This window comes from Triticum aestivum, chromosome 2A (assembly GCF_018294505.1).
Source record: "Triticum aestivum cultivar Chinese Spring chromosome 2A, IWGSC CS RefSeq v2.1, whole genome shotgun sequence".
In the NCBI taxonomy this organism is placed as follows: Eukaryota; Viridiplantae; Streptophyta; class Magnoliopsida; order Poales; family Poaceae; genus Triticum; species Triticum aestivum.
Genome location: NC_057797.1, coordinates 40,688,070 through 40,704,837, shown reverse-complemented (window position 1 = coordinate 40,704,837; position 16,768 = coordinate 40,688,070). Strand labels below are relative to the sequence as shown.

Here is a 16,768-nt window from a genome sequence, read left to right as displayed (position 1 = left end):
TTGTATCCTACAGTGTTGGTATTTTTTAGGAATGCTAGTAGGAGCAGAAATGTTGGAAAGACGTGATTCAGAGGATTTTTTTTATTAATTAGCAACCCAAACCTGAATCTAGCATTTCTCCTCTGTTATGCAAAGACCTACCAAGTACTCCCTCCGTTCCGAATTACTTGTCTTGGATTTGTCTAGATACAGATGTATCTAGACTCATTTTAGTACTAGATACCTCCGTATCTAGACAAATCTAAGACAAGTAATTCGGAACGGAGGGAGTAGTACATTACCTGTAGCCTGATAGCATTTGATTATTCTATTCGCATTTCCAAGTGTCAATGCTGCAACACCTTTTGGGGATGCCATTAGTGCGTTCTCTAGGGATTTTGGTGACCGGCAAACTTAAATGAGCATTATCCTGTGTTGAGAAGTCCGGCTTAGTACCATTTTCTGTTTGTATCTTGTATCTGTCCACACATTGCTTGATGTCAGCCACTGCTACCTCAACTCCAGTATATAGCCATGAAAAGAGCTTCTTTCATTATCTTTGTGGAAAAACAATATTTTGTTATCGTTCAGTTTGGCCTGTCTGTCCTACTTGTATATTTGATAGCTAATAAGCAGTCTTGTAGTTTCGCGTGCGGAAGTGTGAATTGATAGGCGAGGGGAAGTGAACGCAGTATTCCTTGCAGTACTTGCCATGATAGTGAAATGTAATTGAAATCATTGATGCTAAGCCTTTTTTGTTGCACACTGAACAGGTCGAAGCCGAGCGTCGCATCAGTTGTGGCTTGCATGATGCCATTCTTTCTGGGCGTGTGCTTCTTGTGCCCCTCCATGGACTGCCTCTGGCACAAACAGCACTACTGCCCCAGCTGTGGAGAAATGGTTTGGCATCATATCCCTGTCAAGCATGTTGTTTTCTTGAGCTTCTGCTTCTATGTGTAATCCTCCTCTTCCTCTGATGAACTCTGCAGGTGGCTGAGTTCAAGAAGGACGATCCATGCATCGTCATCGACCCAACCAGCTGGACCGAGCCGAGCTTTGCCGTGCCTGCTTAGAGCGCTCACATGAACTGCCTGATATGAATATATGATATAGTTTCCAACTGTGTGTTGTTCTTGTGTGACCTGTACATAAATAAAATGGCTACTTTGTCATTGTATCATGTAGCATGTTGTTTCTTAGTTTGTGTCCACTGTCTGCTGGGTAATGCTTGACTTTGTTCTGTTTGGATTGCCACGGATGTGTATCCCTCCACCTAGTGGGATTCTTTCTCTTGTGTCTTTGTCTTGGATATTTTCCTTATAGTTATTATCGCTGACTTGTTGATCATGACTGGCCTACATTGACAATTTACTGCGGAAATACCACAAGTGTGACCAGGCCGGATTAGCTATCCTCGCAACTGGACATTTGTTGACATTTTGGGGATTGATTAGCTTGGTCTCACATATGTTTTGCGCTCACATATATTGGAATAAAAAGTTCTCATTCATGCATTTGGGGGAACACTATGGGCATGTTTGGTTCATAGCTATATGTATTTTTTTTTTCTAAGTTGTGGCAAGACAAAAAGAAAGTGTGGTGAGCATACTGATCATCGCAACTGTGGCAAGATTTGGCAAAAATATGTACATATATATAATAAAACTGGGATTGAATTTATTTGCTTCATAGCTAAGGAAGTGACAAGAATTTAGCAATGTGTGGATACGAACCAAACATGCCTGAATTTTGCAATGTGTCGAGCAACGAACCAAACACGCCCGAATACAGGATCCCTCTATCATTCATCCTTCCACAAGTTCAGAGCATCTTGAACACGTTATTTCAACCTTTTTGAAGCACTAATTTTGTATCTTTATTTACAGCACCATGAGTGTCATTTTTTTAATGGAATTTCTGCATGCAGTTAGAACATTCAAACATTTTGCGTGGAAACCATCATTTTTTGCTATTCTGAAACATTACTGTTTGCCATGGCGCATGTGAGATCGAAAACATAATTGAATATCCCGGGGTAACACTTATTTTGTGGCGCTTATTTTGTTTTATTTATATCCAGGCCAACACGAGTGCACTTCATTCATCATTGATGGAAATTTACACGTAGGTAAACTCTCAGTAATGCCTGTTGGAATTATTACTTTCTAGATTTTACTATTTATGGCAAGTCCATGTGAGATCAGGAACGGAGTAACACTTTCGACAAACCAATGCTTTTTTTGAATACCAATGGAAGTGAAGGAGACCGACATTGAAGAGAACAGATAGAAGGGCGAAGGAACAACTACTTGTCCGCAAAGAGAAAACCAAAAAAGCAAGGCAAAGAAAGATGCATCCCATTGCCTTTCAAAAGAGGGAGAAAAATGTGAACTAAGCATAACTTAAACGGTTAGATTCATTGTGGTGAAACCAACCTATTGGATGGATTCTCTGTTCTAGACCGGAGACATGGTTGCTCACATATTTTCTGGATTTATTTTAGATTCTTCGTGTTGTTGTTTCAATGACTCAGTGTCTCGAGGCGCTCATATGGGTACGGGGTGTATGCGTGTCTTTAGGGTCCGGGATTTCATATAGGAGATGAATAAGACTTTTCTTGTTTCTAGAAGTGGGGAATAGAAAAGGAAGACTTTGGGTTTGAGACGTTGAGTACCGAGCGAGCGAGTGTTGGATTCGCCTCCACAGTCCGACCGACACGGCCGAATTTCATGGGCGCCCGTGCCTCCTGTTTCTCCCGCCTCTACTGCTGCTGGATCTCCTTCCCCTCCCCCGACCACCGTCCCCCGCGTCCTCCTCCGACTCCAGCCGCCGCCGGCGCAGCCTACCTCCCCTGCCCCGGAATGGACGCCGAGACGGGGCCGGGGGCGGTGACGACGGCGGCCCACCGCCCCCCGCAGCCGCGGACGCCCTACGCCGACGCGGACCGCACCCTCCGCGCGCTCGCCGCCGCCGCCGAGGGCTTCGGCCGCCGCGCCATCGGGGGCCTCCACGGCGCCCTCTACCACGTCACCTCCCTCCAAGGTCCCCCCTTTTTTACCCGCCTTCAATCTCGCTCCGGAACTCTGTCAACAGGAACCGACCGATTGATCCGCAGACGACGGGCACGGGACGCTGCGGGAGGCGTGCCGGGCCAAGGAGCCGCTGTGGGTCGTCTTCGAGGTCTCCGGCGACATCCACCTCCACACCTACCTGCGGGTCTCCTCCCACAAGACCATCGACGGGCGCGGGCAGCGGGTCCGGCTCACCGGCAAGGGGCTCCAGCTCAAGGACTGCCACCACGTCATCGTCTGCAACCTCCAGTTCGAGGCCGGCCGGGGCCACGACGTCGACGGCATCCAGATCAAGCCCGGCTCTACCAACATCTGGATCGACCGCTGCTCCCTCGCCGACTACGACGACGGGCTCATCGACATCACGCGCCAGAGCACCGACATCACCGTCTCCAGGTACTAGTAGTTCCTTTTTTTTACTGCCCCTCCTCACCAACTAAATTTCTGTGTACAAACATGACGCAATCCAACTAAATTTTTGTGTGCAGCATCACGCATCTTCAGTTCTTCACTCATTTCGTTTGATAATTGTAGTGCTGATGAACATGTGCCTGTATGTGACTGCATTTTTGCACAGATGCCACTTTGCAAGGCATGACAAGACGATGCTCATCGGCGCGGACCCAAAGCACGTCGATGACAGGTGCATCAGGGTGACCATCCACCACTGCTTCTTCGACGGCACGCGGCAGAGGCACCCGCGCCTGCGCTTCGGCAAGGTCCACCTCTACAACAACTACACCAGGGACTGGGGCATCTACGCCGTCTGCGCCGGCGTCGAAGCTCAGGTGACTCATTTCATCCGGCATCCGCTATTCCAAATGCTTGCAACTGGCAACACTTACTTGGAGATCATCAAATCTAAATGGAATGATGTCTCCGTTTGCAGATTGTGTCTCAGTGCAACATATACGAAGGAGGACATAAGAAGACGGTCTTCAAGTACATGCCAGAGAAGGTACCTGCATTCAGAGTTTCAGTCTTTCAGACAAGATGAGACTCAGCATTTGCATACATCCTAGTCACAGAGATGAGATGAGCTGACTACATAGCTGAATGCTGCTGCAGGCTGCTGACAGAGAAGAGACGGCGGCCGGGTGGATCAGGTCGGAGGGCGACGCGTTCCTGCACGGGGCGTTGCCGTGCCTGGTCGACGGCCCGGGCGCCGAGTGCGTCTTCAGGCCGGAGGAGTACTACGACAGGTGGACGATGGAGGCGGCGTCGCCGGCGCTCAAGGAGGTCATTCAGCTCTGCGCTGGGTGGCAGCCTGTGCCCAGGCCTCCGGACTGCTAGCGCTGTAAATCATGGAAGTTCAGGTTCAGGGTTCAGACCCGAGAACTGCAAGCCTGATCGACCATTGGTTCGTTCAAGTAAAATTGTTTGAGCTTCGGTTCAGTAGTCCCCTGCTAGAATTGTAATAAACTCTTAGCGTGTGATACGATTGATCTTCAACGATTAGAGAGCATGGAACAGTTGTCGCGTAGAGGAGAGAATTCAGTGGATAGAGGAAGTGACTGCTGGTTCTGATGCAAATTATTAATAGAAATGGAGAAAATTAGAGCACGAAAAAGTTATTCTGCAGAAAAGAGAATTCATGGTTGTGAGAGGAAGCAAGCAGTCATTTCTAATGCAGATTATTAACAAGAATTAATAGAATTCACAGTAGAGGAATTAGGTGGTGGTCTCTGATACAAATCAACAACAAAAGAACAGAGTGAAAATAAAACGAGAGAATTTGCAGTAGAGAGATTAAGAGGTGATTTCTAGTGGAAATTTTAGTATTCAGTACAAACAATAATCGTGACCACAACAGAGGAAGTAAGTGGTGATTTCTAATGCAAATCAATAAGAGAAAAAACAGGGCGTGAAAATAAAAAAGAGAGAATTTGCAGTAGAGGGACTAAGAGGTGATTTCTGTTGGAAAATTAAGTATGGGTACAAAAATTAGAGCATGAAAAAGTTAATCTGCAGAGAAAGAGAATTCACAGTGGTGAGTGGAAGCAAGTGGTCATTTGTAATGCAAACTATAGTAACAAAAAAGACTATTTAACAAAAATGTAATAATGTAGCACAGGCTAGATCAGATAGGGCATCATCATGTGCGTACGGCAGTTTGGCTACGGTCTGGACCAAATGAGATTGAGTTGGTACACCGGTATGATTGTAGTCCCCGTGGTTGAGCAATAAAAATCTCATTTATTCCCCAAAAAAGACTAGTAACAAAAAATAATTAGGATTCACAGCAGAGGAATTAAGTGGTGATATCTAATGCAAATCAATAATAAAATAACAGAGCGCGAAGAGAAAAAGATTTTGCGGTGGAGGAGTTGAGTGGTCATTTCTAATGGAGGAGTTTTAGTATTCAGTACAAAAAAATTTACGACCACAGTGGGAGTCGAACCCACGACCTTCTGATCCGAAGTCAGACGCGCTAATCCACTGCGCTATGCGGTCACTTGGTGCATCATACATCCCTCCTTGCTACATATACGCGAAAACTGACGACAGCAACGGCTCACCAAGGCAACCTTGCTTATGACACCAACATACCACCAGCTGATCACTGAATCCATACTCGAAAATGCACATCACCCAGAAGAAAAAAAAAATGGCTGCTGCCATATATATAAATAATTACATTCATCACCGTCGATTATCGTCACTATATATATATATATATATATATATATATATATATATATATATGTAGAATATAGATACACGGAACTGGAATATTACATCTGCATCAGCCACCAGTCTACCTGGGCTGGCATAAACAAGCTACAGAGTTTTGCTTCCACTAACAATTTCTTAAACCGAGCAAAACCCAAGACACTAGCACCACTTTCACAAATCCCAAATTTTCCCGGTTGCAAAATCGCCGAAATGAACCTCCTTCCTTTTTTTTTTCCATAAAGGGCGCTTTTATTATTTATCTCAAAAAATGCAGCATGAAAGCTCCTCCTCCCTTAACCAAAAAGGTCCAGCAGATACAGGTCAGCTATGGCCTCCTCCAGGAGATCCTCACCCAGCATGCTCCCAATGTCCTCCACCATCTCATCAGTGACGTCCTCGCAGTCCAGCCACGCCACCCCCATCAGCTTCTCCTCCTGGAAGCCCTCCGTCTCGCGCCGCTGCCGGCGCACCCTCTCCCACACCTCCTCCACGACCCTCTCCATGTCCCACTCCATGCCCAGCCGACACCTCCCCGCCAGCCCCTGCTGGCCGCCGCACTGCGTCCAGCAGGCGACCACCTCGACGAGCACGTCGTTCGCCAGGTCGAAGAGGAGCCGCCTCTCGGGCCGCGCCCACAGGACGAGCTCGCCGTACTTCCTCTCGAGCTCGTCGTACGCGTCGCCGCGCGCCGGAGACCCCGGTGACAGATAGCGCGCGCCGAGCAGGAGGTCGTGCTCGGAGCTCCGGCTGGCTAGAAATGTGAGCATGTCAGCCACATAGGAGAAGTCCCTCTCGTCTTCGTCCCGGAAAGCACGGGACGTTGTCGGCGCGCTTTCGTTGACCAGCTCGCAGCTCGCGGCGGTTTCGTCGTCGTCACTGAACAAGGCGAGGTCGGTGCCGTCATCTGCGTCGCCCGTCGCCTCCATCTTGAGCAGCCGAAGTTGCATCCTGAGCCCTGTAGCAGACAGAAGTCAAGTGAGTGATATGGACAGTGTGACAGGGAAGTGGTTTGGCAGCAGTGTGCGTGTTTCTGCACTTGCCTTGAAGGCCTGCGCTTATCTTCTCAAAACCTCCTGAACAACAGTCCTCGGCGTCCACGGACGATCCGAGGACGGACACCGGACTAGGTTGTTCGTCTTCGTTGGAGCTCACGACGGATACTAGTTCTGTCAGATGATCGGATGGAGCTTCGTTATCATCACATCGGTCGTGCCCATTCCCCTCAATCTGAGTGCAGAAGAACTATAAATTAGTAATTCATATCACTCAAACAAAAACCTTCAGTTTACTCATAAACCCATATAGTATATGCAAAGAATGCTTAGCCATACTTCCAAGAAACTTGACTCGCATAAAATGAACATACCTGAGACGCTGAATATCTAGGACTAGGGACAATAAAATGGTCATCTGCTGCGAATGCGTGCTCTTGGTCCAGCATCATGTTCTGTGCAGAAGACTGCGCCTCCCCCTGCCATTCTGGAACTGCACGGCTGCTATCTAAATGGCCAGAATTTCCACCGTGCACAAGTCTTCCTCCAGTTTCAGATAGCTCTGGCACTGCACCGGTGTAAGTTGGTTCTTCAAAATTCACATGGATCTCGCGCTCGGTCACCACACTTTGCACCTCATCCAGAGACTGCACATCGCTTTCATCAGAGCGATATGTCGAACTTCTGAATAACGATCTCCTTGGTCTGTCCTGATGCAGATCCTCAGAATCATAAGGCCCTGATCCGATGATGTTCTCTGCCATAGAATATTCACCGTGTGTGCAACTTGCTTTTCTGCTGCTCGATTTCGGACTCCCTCGGTTGATGGATGAAGTAGAAACAGACTCCAGCCTTGTTAAGCCACATATGCTGTCATCTTTCCAGCCATCATTGCTGCTGATACCAAGAGGATAACCACATGATCCTGGAATCACATCCCTATGTGACTCGCCCTCTGGCCATTGCCGGCTAGCTGCTGCCCCTGAAGTAAACTTTGAGGTCTCTTTGTCAGACAGAGCAAGCATGTCCCCAAGTGTGCTGAATGTAGCATTACCATCTTGTGATGGATGTTGATGTTGCTGAGTCGTCTTCCATCTGTTTGCTAGGCGTCTCCTTGCTTCCTTCCTGATGGATCTCTTAGCTGAATGTGTCGGTGAAGTCCCTGCGCAAGAACCATCCGGGGCATCATGTGGACCAGAAGGTCTTTGCAATGCTGCCGAACTTTTTAGCTTAGCCATGGATGTCAACAAAGACACCTGCTCATCCCGGTTCGACGTCCCAATATCTGGACTGAGTTTCTGTTTTCCATTTGTACCTCCCCTGACAGCAGCTGTCTTCATCTGTGCTGAAACCTCCCGAGCAATTTCTCTGGACCCCTTTGCTCTTTGGCATCGTGCATCGGAGTGTGCTGTGGAGATCTGAGGCATGGATTCTTCTGCATTCTGCCTTTGAATGCCATCATCTAGGCATGCTTGGGTCCTTCTGTAACTGGAGCAGAACATGTCATTGGTTATTGGAAATGCTCCTTCCATGTTCAGATTTTTATCGAGGCATGGTTTCAAGACAACAATCCGAGTGGGAGAAATGCGCTTATCGATGTTCTCCCTGTAGCTTGACCTAGACAATTTTTGTCTCAAAGAGCCAGTTTCTTCTTTGGGAGCTTCACTAGAAAAGTTACTATGAGGCTTCCTTGGAGAATGCTTTGCTTCTTTTGGTGAGTGGAAGCACCGTTCAGTGTCATCTTCTGGTGGATACACAATATCTGCATCAATAAACTTACTTCTTCTGGATGGTTTCAACAGCGTGATCCGGTTTACGCCAGAGGATGGAGGACAACCGAGACCGGACAGATCACTCGCGGCAACATTATTGGATTCTTGAAGAATTTCCATGAGAGCATCTTTATTTGACACCAATGCCTCTAGCGCACCATTGAACTCTTTCGATCTCTGAAAAGATTCATCAGTGGAAAGGCGTTTTGCATCCATAAACTTCTGCCTTACAAAATTAAGGTCAGCACAGTTAACCCTGTCATGTCCAGGACAAGTGTTACGGTTTCGGTTCTTGGTTCTGGTGGTCTCCATTACCTCAAAAACATCTTTGAATTCTGGAATCTCATCAGTGCTTGCCCTACACGGAACATCTCCCGAGAAAGCATATTTGTCACTACAATGCCCTGATATATCACTGTAACTCCCTGGCGACCTGCCCTGTGAACGGTCCCCATTACATGTATCTTTGCTATGAACTCCAAGTGAAGGCATTATGTCAAGGCCCATAAGCCTTCCCACAACACCAGGCGATGTGTGCCTAGCAGTGACATCTCTATAGACGTCGTCGTCTATTAGCATTTTCATTGGGGTGCGACCGGCTCTTTTGGGTGTACAAAGCCTGCTCCCATCAAACTGAGAAAAGGAAAAAAAAACATTAGATCGGAGATTGTTGGTTTGCTCTTGAAATGATATCACACACTGAACTGCATAGTAAGAAATGAAGATATAGCTTTAGTAGCAAAAGAGAACAGAGAATTGAACCGTGAAAAACTTGGCTATTTGGTTCTCTGATAAAATGTCGTGCAGACAGAAGCTTGAAAACAATAGATCATTTGACATGCTTAACCCTTTTTTACATGCTCAAACTAATTACTACAGAACAAAGTACTACTAACTAATTCCGCTTTTACTTTAAGCTGTGCAAGAGGTTGCCTCAGTTAAGTCAACTGCTAACTTGCTATATGGTTTTCATAGGCTTAGCTTATATTTTTTGCTTTACCTACATCATGGTAAAAACTAGAAACTTTTAAAAGATAAAACCACACCACTCACCAAGGAATTGGAATGCATCCCAGGTTCGCCTCCTTGTTTGCTCGAGGATCCAACTCCTGAATCAAAGATAAAGACAGCGATGAATAAACTCCACAGGGACAGTTCAGGGTGGCAAAAGTAACAAGGCACATCGCGATCAGAGGTAACGCAGACGGAAAGGGAGAACCGATATGTTATTACCAATATGTGTAGTTGCCAAGCTAGGATTGTGGTAAGAATGGCAGATGTCTCTGAAGCCACTCTGTGCCAGTATACTTTCAGAGCTGATGAATGGTGGGTGGGCGCAGGACAGTGATAGATCCGGAATCAGCAACGATGCAAGATATACATAAATACTCCTACAAGCTAAGCTATGTACGACCAACCATCCAACGGATAGTGCGTATGTACATATACCGTATACGAGCAGTACTGTTAACTTGGATCCGACACAATGGCCAGACAGAGCTTATTTTTAGTACAGATTTACTACTCCCAACACTGCTTAGCCCCCCCAGCTAGTGAGTACAGTAAAATGTACCTGTCAGATGTTAAACAACCCAAGTTTGTTTAAGCCGACATATTTGTTTGTTTATTGCTGATTAGAGTATGGAATCCCTATTGTCAACGAAGCTTCATGGTGCTCCGTGAACATGTGGGCGCATCACCAGGATAGTATACATTTCTTGGCACAGTTTCTGACCTTGAGAATGGCGCCATGTTCCAGGAAATACGGCCTGTTTCGCGTGATCTGGCGGGACTGGGAATAATTTACTAACTGGCGAGCGGCGACCAGGAAAAGAATCCAAAGCACATCGCCATGAATTCGCGCGAAGATGTCGTGGGCAGGACAATTTGACTACAGGAGAAGTGATTCGATGGTGCCTCCGAAAAGACAAGGGCACGAATCTGTCTGTCTTTCTTTCTCTTGTCCCCTCACGGATGGATGAAGGCCCTGGAACCAGAACTCTCTGTGCTCATGGGGAACGCATTGCTTGGAGGAGAGGATGGGGTAAGGAGCAAAACGGGAAGAGGAAAAGCGAAACTTGTTAGGCCAGGAGCTAATGCCGATGGCCGGTCACAAGAACCCCAAGCTGCCGCTCCAAAAGCGGGCAAGGCAAAGGAAAGGAAAAATGAAATCTCTGGAAGGGACCGGCTCGGCATTGGAGCGCCCATGAGCGAATCCAAGATAGGGATTCGGAGATAAAATGAGGCGAAAATGAGCAGAGGAGGGAGAAGAAGGGTGCAGGGGGGAGGCGTACCGGCGGCGAGATGGGGCGGGGCATTGTGGCTGGGGCTGTTGTGGCGGCGGCGGCGGTGGGAGTGGAGGCCGTCCGTGCCTCCGCCGCGGCGGAGTCCCCCCATCTCGGCGGGCGGGGCAGGGTAGGGGGGATGGGCCGGGGATCTTTTGGACAAGACGGGGGAGGTGAGCAGTGAGTGAGCACGGGCAGGAGGCTGAGCGAGGAAACTCTGCTCCTCGTCTCTCTCACTCTCTTTCTCTGTTGAGCCCGTGGCCCTGGCCTGTAGGGAAGAGGTAGGGGGGGGACTGCGCTTTTGTCAGTCAAGCCCTCGTGCTTTGTCTTCCATCGCCAGTTGGTCCTCCAGGAGCCTTGTAAATAAATGGGAGTAAACTGCACATGGCACCAGAGGGGCAGAACGTGTAGGGTCAGCCTCAATTTGCGGTTGATGAACTATGTTCTCATGTGTTTATTTCTATATATATAATATGCTGTTCAAAAATTAGGCACAAAAGTAGGCAAAAATAGGTGGGGCAAGCAAGATCATGGTTTCATTACTCCCAAGTCCTCAGGACTCCCCAAGTGGCTAAATTTCGTGTTTTGACCCTTTTTTGATACCTATTCAAGATCTGACCCTAGTTTGAATTTTTTTCGAGATCTGACCCTTTTGCTACCGTCAGGGTCCATGATGGTAGGGTATAACTGCCTACCGCCAAGGTCCCTGACGGTAGGGTTGCATGCCTATCGCAAAATTTTGCTAAGTATTGAACACAGTGTGTGCTCATGCCTACCGCCGAGCACCTTGGAGGTAGGGTTGTACATGCTACCGCCATTCTATTTGGCGGTAGGGATGTTTCCTACCGCCAAGGTCCCTGGCAGTAGGCTGTTACACCCTACCGCCATGGACCCTGGCGGCAGCAAAAGGGTCAGATCTCGATTTTTTTTCAAACTAAGGTCAGATCTCGAATAGATATCAGAAAATGGTCAAAACACGAAATTTAGCCTCCCCAAGTCCTCACTTACTCTCCGACCTCTCTCGCGAGTTTTCCTCGCTCTCTGGCAACTAGTATAGGGTTTGGCTTTTGGTGAGAGATCAATGAGGTCTTTCTGAAAAAAAGGCAAAATATTTGCGGACATCCATACACCATCCATGTATGATGTGCAACCCCAACAAGTTTCGGCTCCTAATTCAGTCTACACTTAGAGAACCAAAGAAGACAGAATCGCATATGAATAGTGTCAAATACTATTCACCCAAAGACGACATTGTTCTCTTGTCTCTTTTGAATCTCTAAAATGTAGGTCGAGTTTTAGCTGATTTCTTTTGGAACCATAGACATACACCCTAGGTATATTGTCAAATTATTTCAGAATTTTTTGGATTGTGCAAATAAGAATCTTTTGGTAGTTTAGTTTGATCCTTCGATTTCACCTAAAAGGCAAATTCTATTTTAGTCTCCCCCAAACCCAGTGACGGATCTAGCATGACAATGAAGGATAGGCCCAAAACATCAAGTTTCTAAGCCTAATTAGCATGTACTCCCTCAGATAGTGTCAAAAAACGTGTTATATTTTGATACGGAGGGAGTACATTGTAATTGTGGCATGTAAAGCACCTCGATATAATCGTCAAGTGGTATATTTAGCTGAAATGAGATTTTTAGAGGGCAGGCTTAAGCCTATAGAAGCCCCCTAGTAGAATCCCCACTCCTATGGGTTGTAGAAAACATAGGAATGGAAAAAAAACATAGGATTAAGATGTCATGTACTATGAGTTCCTATAATATATCAAAATCCAGAAAATTCTAAAGGAACAAAAAGTGTTTAGAGATTTCATAAGATTCCATAAGAATTCATCATAGTGTTAAGAGATTCCAGGAGAAAACATGGGAATTTCAGAGGATTGATGTGGGAGAGTAGAGAGAGAGAGAGTGACGGAGTGCAGGTGCATTGGACTTCTTAAGGAGGAAAAAGATAGTGTCCAGAGATTTCATAAGATTCCTATTGAATTAGGGGGAAATGAACGTATTCCATAGTAATCTTATCACCCAAGTCCTATGATCCAAAGGGCTCCCATAAGAAACTATGGATTGAAATCCTTGAATCAAAAGAGAGGCGCCACACGCTGCTCTACCCGGCAATGGCGGAGCTACACACGAACAAAACAATGCCATGGACCGCCCAGCCCTAGACCAATGTACAAAGGAGTGAAGGTAAATTTGAACTAAAATTCGGGATCCCCTATAGCCTAATCCGTTTGGCCCGCCCAACATTTTTAACCCGGTGTTGTTTGCAATGCTCTCTTCCAAAATGACCCATATTCCGCTTTGTTCCCCCATCATCGCCACCCATAAGGCCTCGTTTGGTTGCACGGGATCCCGGAGGGAACCCCGCTTATTCCCCGGGCGAGAAAAGCACGGGCCCGATCGAGCCGGGGAAATCAAGCGCGATGTTTGGACAGATTCGTTGGGGAGGTATCCCTGCCCTACCCGCGTCGTTTCCCTGGGGAAACGTTCCACCCCTCCAGGGGTCAGGGAGAGAAGCCACGGCTCGAGCGAGACCGCGAGCGCAGCGACCGAAAGGCGACGGCGGCCAAGATCCAGTCCTTCGCCTCCGAGTTTCTCCGGCAGCGACCGGAGAGACGGACCGCCCCCTCCCTCCGGTGCTCTGCCTGCATGCTCCGCCCACCAGCGACCGCGACGGCCGTGGTCGTCACCCTCCTCCTTCCCTAGATCTACCCTCCCCCTCGAAGTTCCTGCCCCTCCGGTGACGGCAACGGCGACGGTTCCACGGTCAACTTCCACCTACTTCCACCAAGGTTAGCCCCGCTCCTCTTCCACCTCGTATTTTTTTCTCCAATCCATCAACTCACCGTCCATGCACTAATGCCTGAACTTGCTGGTCAGATCCAAGAACTCGAGCCTTCTCTTCTTCTAAATAATTCCACATGCCGGAGACAAAATTTACTTCATTGGTTAATAAGAATCCATCTCATATATTCCTGTATTGTTCCTTTCTGAAAGGGGGAAAAGCATAAGTCGGAGTAAATTACTGTACTAGTCAAGACAACTAATTTTCATACAAGGGCACCAATGCACAAGCAGTGTCAATGTCAGAGTGTACTTTATTTCAAAGATGATTGGAGCAACCGTTGATCGGTTCAGCAGCAGTTGACATCTAATCAAATCACAATTAATAGACTCGTAGGCAAAATATTGGAGACCTAGTGTAAAATCAATTCATTAGGAGCATAATCGTATAGACAATTATCAGATAGGAGTAGTATCAATTACAGTATTATAATGCATGGTTGTATCATAACTAATACACTATAATCATGCATTTCACTTACATGCACACAAAGAGCTCCACAACTAGCATTTTAGAAAGATTAAATTCATATACTGATCTGTATATAATTGCCTATAATTTGCATTTCGGCACATGTTGGCTCATATTTTTCTCAGCGAGCTCATATATTCATCACAACACTAACACACGTCTTGCTTTTTTCTTATTGCAGAGGCTGTCTAGGTGTTGTTTTGGTGTTTCCCGTGGTGCACATGTGTGCTGCCTTTCCTACAGTATGTGTTTTCATGTATTTTTGCGCAAACTTTTGTGTCCTGAACTGATAAGTATTCGATTGTGTGCCACATGCAGGTGCTCTGAACCTCTGACATTAGCAAATGATTTGCTTTATCCGAAAATGCTAGGTGGTGGCGGCGGCGTTGTGTTCAGTGGCTAAGTGCATTTTGGTCCGTTGGTCATTGAAAATATTTCACCTGATGAAAGGTATATGACAGCCATCCCTGGATGCCTTCTCCTTAATTTGTCACACAATCATAAGATGTGATGTGAGGAAGCTTAAATTTATTTATTGGTATAAATTGATCGACTAGCAGCAAGAGATTTGGTTGGTGATGTTATTTTTCTGGCTGTCTAGTTAGACGGCATTGACTCGCAGACCTTGATTAAGCAAGAAACACAACGCATGGATAGTACTCCCAGCTTGCCAAGTGCCAATTAGTAACAGCAAACTTACTCATCAGGAAAGTAACTTGTTACAACTCCTTATGGACTCCTACTAGTAATTTTGTATGTGTTGCTGAATTTGCCGGGACACTCAAACACCTTGATATTTCTTTACTTTCTTTTCTTTGTTGCTTCAGTTAGAATATGCTATCATTCAAGTGACCTTCTAGCAATCTGGTTGACAAATGACAAACCTTTTTAGTGTCGACATCGGTTTCACGGGATGACACACTAGAGTAAAGACTAGCTACCTGCTAGGACGACAGTTTTACACCGATGTTAATTTTCCTTTCTTGCGAATAATTGCAGGGTCTTGCTTAAGCAAGAGAAAGTACTGCCAAGTATCAACTAGCTAGTTACAGATTCACTCATCAGGGAAGTAACTTGTAACAGCAGTGGAGTGCGGGCATGTGCCATATATCTATTAGTAATTTAGTACTTTCATCGTGCTTGTGCTAGCTCCAGGTTTGAATCTTCCTTAGCACACTATTTTTAGAAGTGATGCTTACTGTTGGTTAGGGTCTTCTGAAGAACAATAACAATTTTTTATATTTGCTGCACAAGTTCTGCTATGCATTCATTTACACTTACGACACTGCCGGAGAATACATTGTTTGTGAATTGTTTGTTAGACTGCCTTACATCCTTTTATAGATAGACGCCTTTAATTCTCTGCACTAAAAAGTCCATGTTTGTTTTGTCCTTACTTTCCCCATTATACATTTTTTGTCCCCATTTTTACTAATTTTGGAATTATATATTGACGGGAAGCTTGACAATAATGATCTATTGCTTATCATCTTCCTTTCTTCTGTCCTTACTTATTTAGTAATTATTACTGAAATGTATGACACAATAACCAGAAATAGAAGTTAGTATTCTGGCTCTTATCTTTTTTTCTCAACAAGTTCTGCTGATTGTTATTAAAAACTAAGCTATAGTCATCATGTGCTCATGTAATTGTTACAATTCTCAGTTGGATACATGGTGCTAACTTCCTTTTTTTGTAGTTCAACGAACATCGAGTTGTGGTACCTGATGTAGATGCGGAGTGGAGAAAAGACCTGAGTAGGACTAGTGATTTTCACCTTGCAGCCCATCCTCTTCGAAAGTGTCTATGCCTCGGACATGACAATTTGATAATTCAGAATTTGTGTAGTGAACAAACTTAAACAATGATGCATCAATGCCAATTGTATTGATTGATTTTATGTTGGAACACGAAAAAAGGTTTAGCTCACCGCTTAATCGGAATGAAATGTGGACCGATGGGTATTTGAACCTTGGTGAAGTGATGGATATCAGTTGTATTTTTTTAATAAAATTATAGTTTACATGAATTCTGAAGTTTTTGTATGTGTCTGTTTCATTGTAAAATTATTTGTGCAGTTTTTATCTTTGATCTTTTTTTTTAATTATCTTTGATCTGTTGTGTTATATCTGTATGTTTTAGGTGAGGGGTTTCTTTCCCTCCCTTGTTGCCATTTGGGCACATGGGGTAGTGGGACCATTTCCCCCGTGGTGGGAGGGATTCATATGCACACGAAGATCTCCCCCCAGGGGCCTATTTCCCTGGATTTTTCCACCCCAACAACCAAATGAGGCCTAACCGGCAATGATCGACCCACTTGTATACTCCACGTAGAAAGAAGAGGCAAAAGAGCCACGGCAGCATCATGAGACGAGCCGCGAAAGGCCGTACATCATATTCATTGCTGCAAACGTGGCCCCATGAAAAAGTTCAAAGAAAGATCCAATGTTTGTTTGCATCCAGATTCATTGATTGCTTTGGTTTTTGGTTTTTGTTTCCGCGGCGTGCACGTGCGTTAATGCTCGGCTGCGCTGCACGGACGATCTGACCGTTGGGGTTTGGTACAGCTAACTAACATCAGCGGGCGAGCAAGCGAACGGAGACGTCAACGTACGGGATCACATGCGCCCTCGTCTCTCTCTCTCTCTCTCTCTCTCTCTCTCTC

General features: G+C 46.0%; 3 protein-coding genes, 1 long non-coding RNA gene and 1 other non-coding gene across 9 annotated transcripts in view; 3 read left to right on the top strand and 2 right to left on the bottom strand.

The window, feature by feature from the left end:
* Positions 1 to 1,326, top strand: part of LOC123191457 (GSH-induced LITAF domain protein) — a 3,718-nt gene extending 2,392 nt beyond the window's left edge. Inside the window, exons 2-3 of the mRNA XM_044604185.1 lie at positions 753 to 879; positions 969 to 1,326. Coding sequence (XP_044460120.1) covers positions 753 to 879; positions 969 to 1,052 — 211 coding nt within the window. The 3' untranslated portion in view covers positions 1,053 to 1,326. The remainder of the gene's footprint in view (positions 1 to 752; positions 880 to 968) is intronic.
* Positions 1,327 to 2,629: 1,303 nt separating this feature from the next.
* On the top strand, positions 2,630 to 4,620 carry LOC123184578 (probable pectate lyase 4). 2 transcript variants are annotated; one of them, XM_044596675.1, is made up of 5 exons: positions 2,630 to 3,021; positions 3,095 to 3,446; positions 3,628 to 3,838; positions 3,940 to 3,992; positions 4,119 to 4,620. In XM_044596675.1, the coding sequence occupies exons 1-5, from the start codon at positions 2,709 to 2,711 to the stop codon at positions 4,432 to 4,434; spliced, it is 1,245 nt and encodes a 414-aa protein (XP_044452610.1). In that variant the 5' UTR covers positions 2,630 to 2,708; the 3' UTR covers positions 4,435 to 4,620. The 2 variants fall into 2 exon arrangements, with proteins under 2 accessions (XP_044452610.1, XP_044452611.1); XM_044596676.1 differs by having other exon boundaries at positions 3,940 to 4,008; positions 4,119 to 4,522.
* An 810-nt stretch (positions 4,621 to 5,430) lies between these two features.
* TRNAR-UCG (transfer RNA arginine (anticodon UCG)) lies at positions 5,431 to 5,504 on the bottom strand. The gene has a single exon. It is a non-coding gene; the product is annotated as a tRNA-Arg (tRNA).
* Positions 5,505 to 5,715: 211 nt separating this feature from the next.
* Positions 5,716 to 11,008, bottom strand: LOC123187300 (uncharacterized). Of its 2 annotated transcripts, none has more exons than XM_044599125.1 (6): positions 10,785 to 11,008; positions 9,544 to 9,599; positions 7,093 to 9,123; positions 6,767 to 6,953; positions 5,960 to 6,681; positions 5,716 to 5,915 (listed from the first exon to the last, which is right to left on the bottom strand). In XM_044599125.1, the coding sequence occupies exons 1-5, from the start codon at positions 10,885 to 10,887 to the stop codon at positions 6,020 to 6,022; spliced, it is 3,039 nt and encodes a 1,012-aa protein (XP_044455060.1). In that variant the 5' UTR covers positions 10,888 to 11,008; the 3' UTR covers positions 5,716 to 5,915; positions 5,960 to 6,019. The 2 variants fall into 2 exon arrangements, with proteins under 2 accessions (XP_044455060.1, XP_044455061.1); XM_044599126.1 differs by lacking the exon at positions 10,785 to 11,008 and adding an exon at positions 9,724 to 10,402.
* A 2,202-nt stretch (positions 11,009 to 13,210) lies between these two features.
* LOC123187299 (uncharacterized) lies at positions 13,211 to 16,132 on the top strand. 3 transcript variants are annotated; one of them, XR_006493886.1, is made up of 4 exons: positions 13,211 to 13,578; positions 14,284 to 14,344; positions 14,421 to 14,552; positions 15,102 to 16,132. It is a non-coding gene; the product is annotated as an uncharacterized lncRNA (long non-coding RNA). The 3 variants fall into 3 exon arrangements; XR_006493885.1 differs by having other exon boundaries at positions 14,704 to 16,132; XR_006493884.1 differs by having other exon boundaries at positions 13,214 to 13,578; positions 15,803 to 16,132.
* The last annotated feature ends 636 nt before the right edge of the window (positions 16,133 to 16,768 follow it).

Excerpts from the sequence above, each read along its gene's own strand:
- LOC123184578 (XM_044596675.1), top strand. The coding sequence starts at position 2,709 with ATGGGCGCCCGTGCCTCCTGTTTCTCCCGCCTCTACTGCTGCTGGATC. Across the intron at positions 3,447-3,627 it reads ACCGACATCACCGTCTCCAG|ATGCCACTTTGCAAGGCATG; the intron begins GTACTAGTAGTT and ends ATTTTTGCACAG. Across the intron at positions 3,839-3,939 it reads GCGCCGGCGTCGAAGCTCAG|ATTGTGTCTCAGTGCAACAT; the intron begins GTGACTCATTTC and ends CTCCGTTTGCAG.
- LOC123187300 (XM_044599125.1), bottom strand. The coding sequence starts at position 10,887 with ATGGGGGGACTCCGCCGCGGCGGAGGCACGGACGGCCTCCACTCCCAC. Across the intron at positions 9,600-10,784 it reads CCCGCCCCATCTCGCCGCCG|GAGTTGGATCCTCGAGCAAA; the intron begins GTACGCCTCCCC and ends TCTTTGATTCAG. Across the intron at positions 6,954-7,092 it reads CTAGATATTCAGCGTCTCAG|ATTGAGGGGAATGGGCACGA; the intron begins GTATGTTCATTT and ends TTCTGCACTCAG.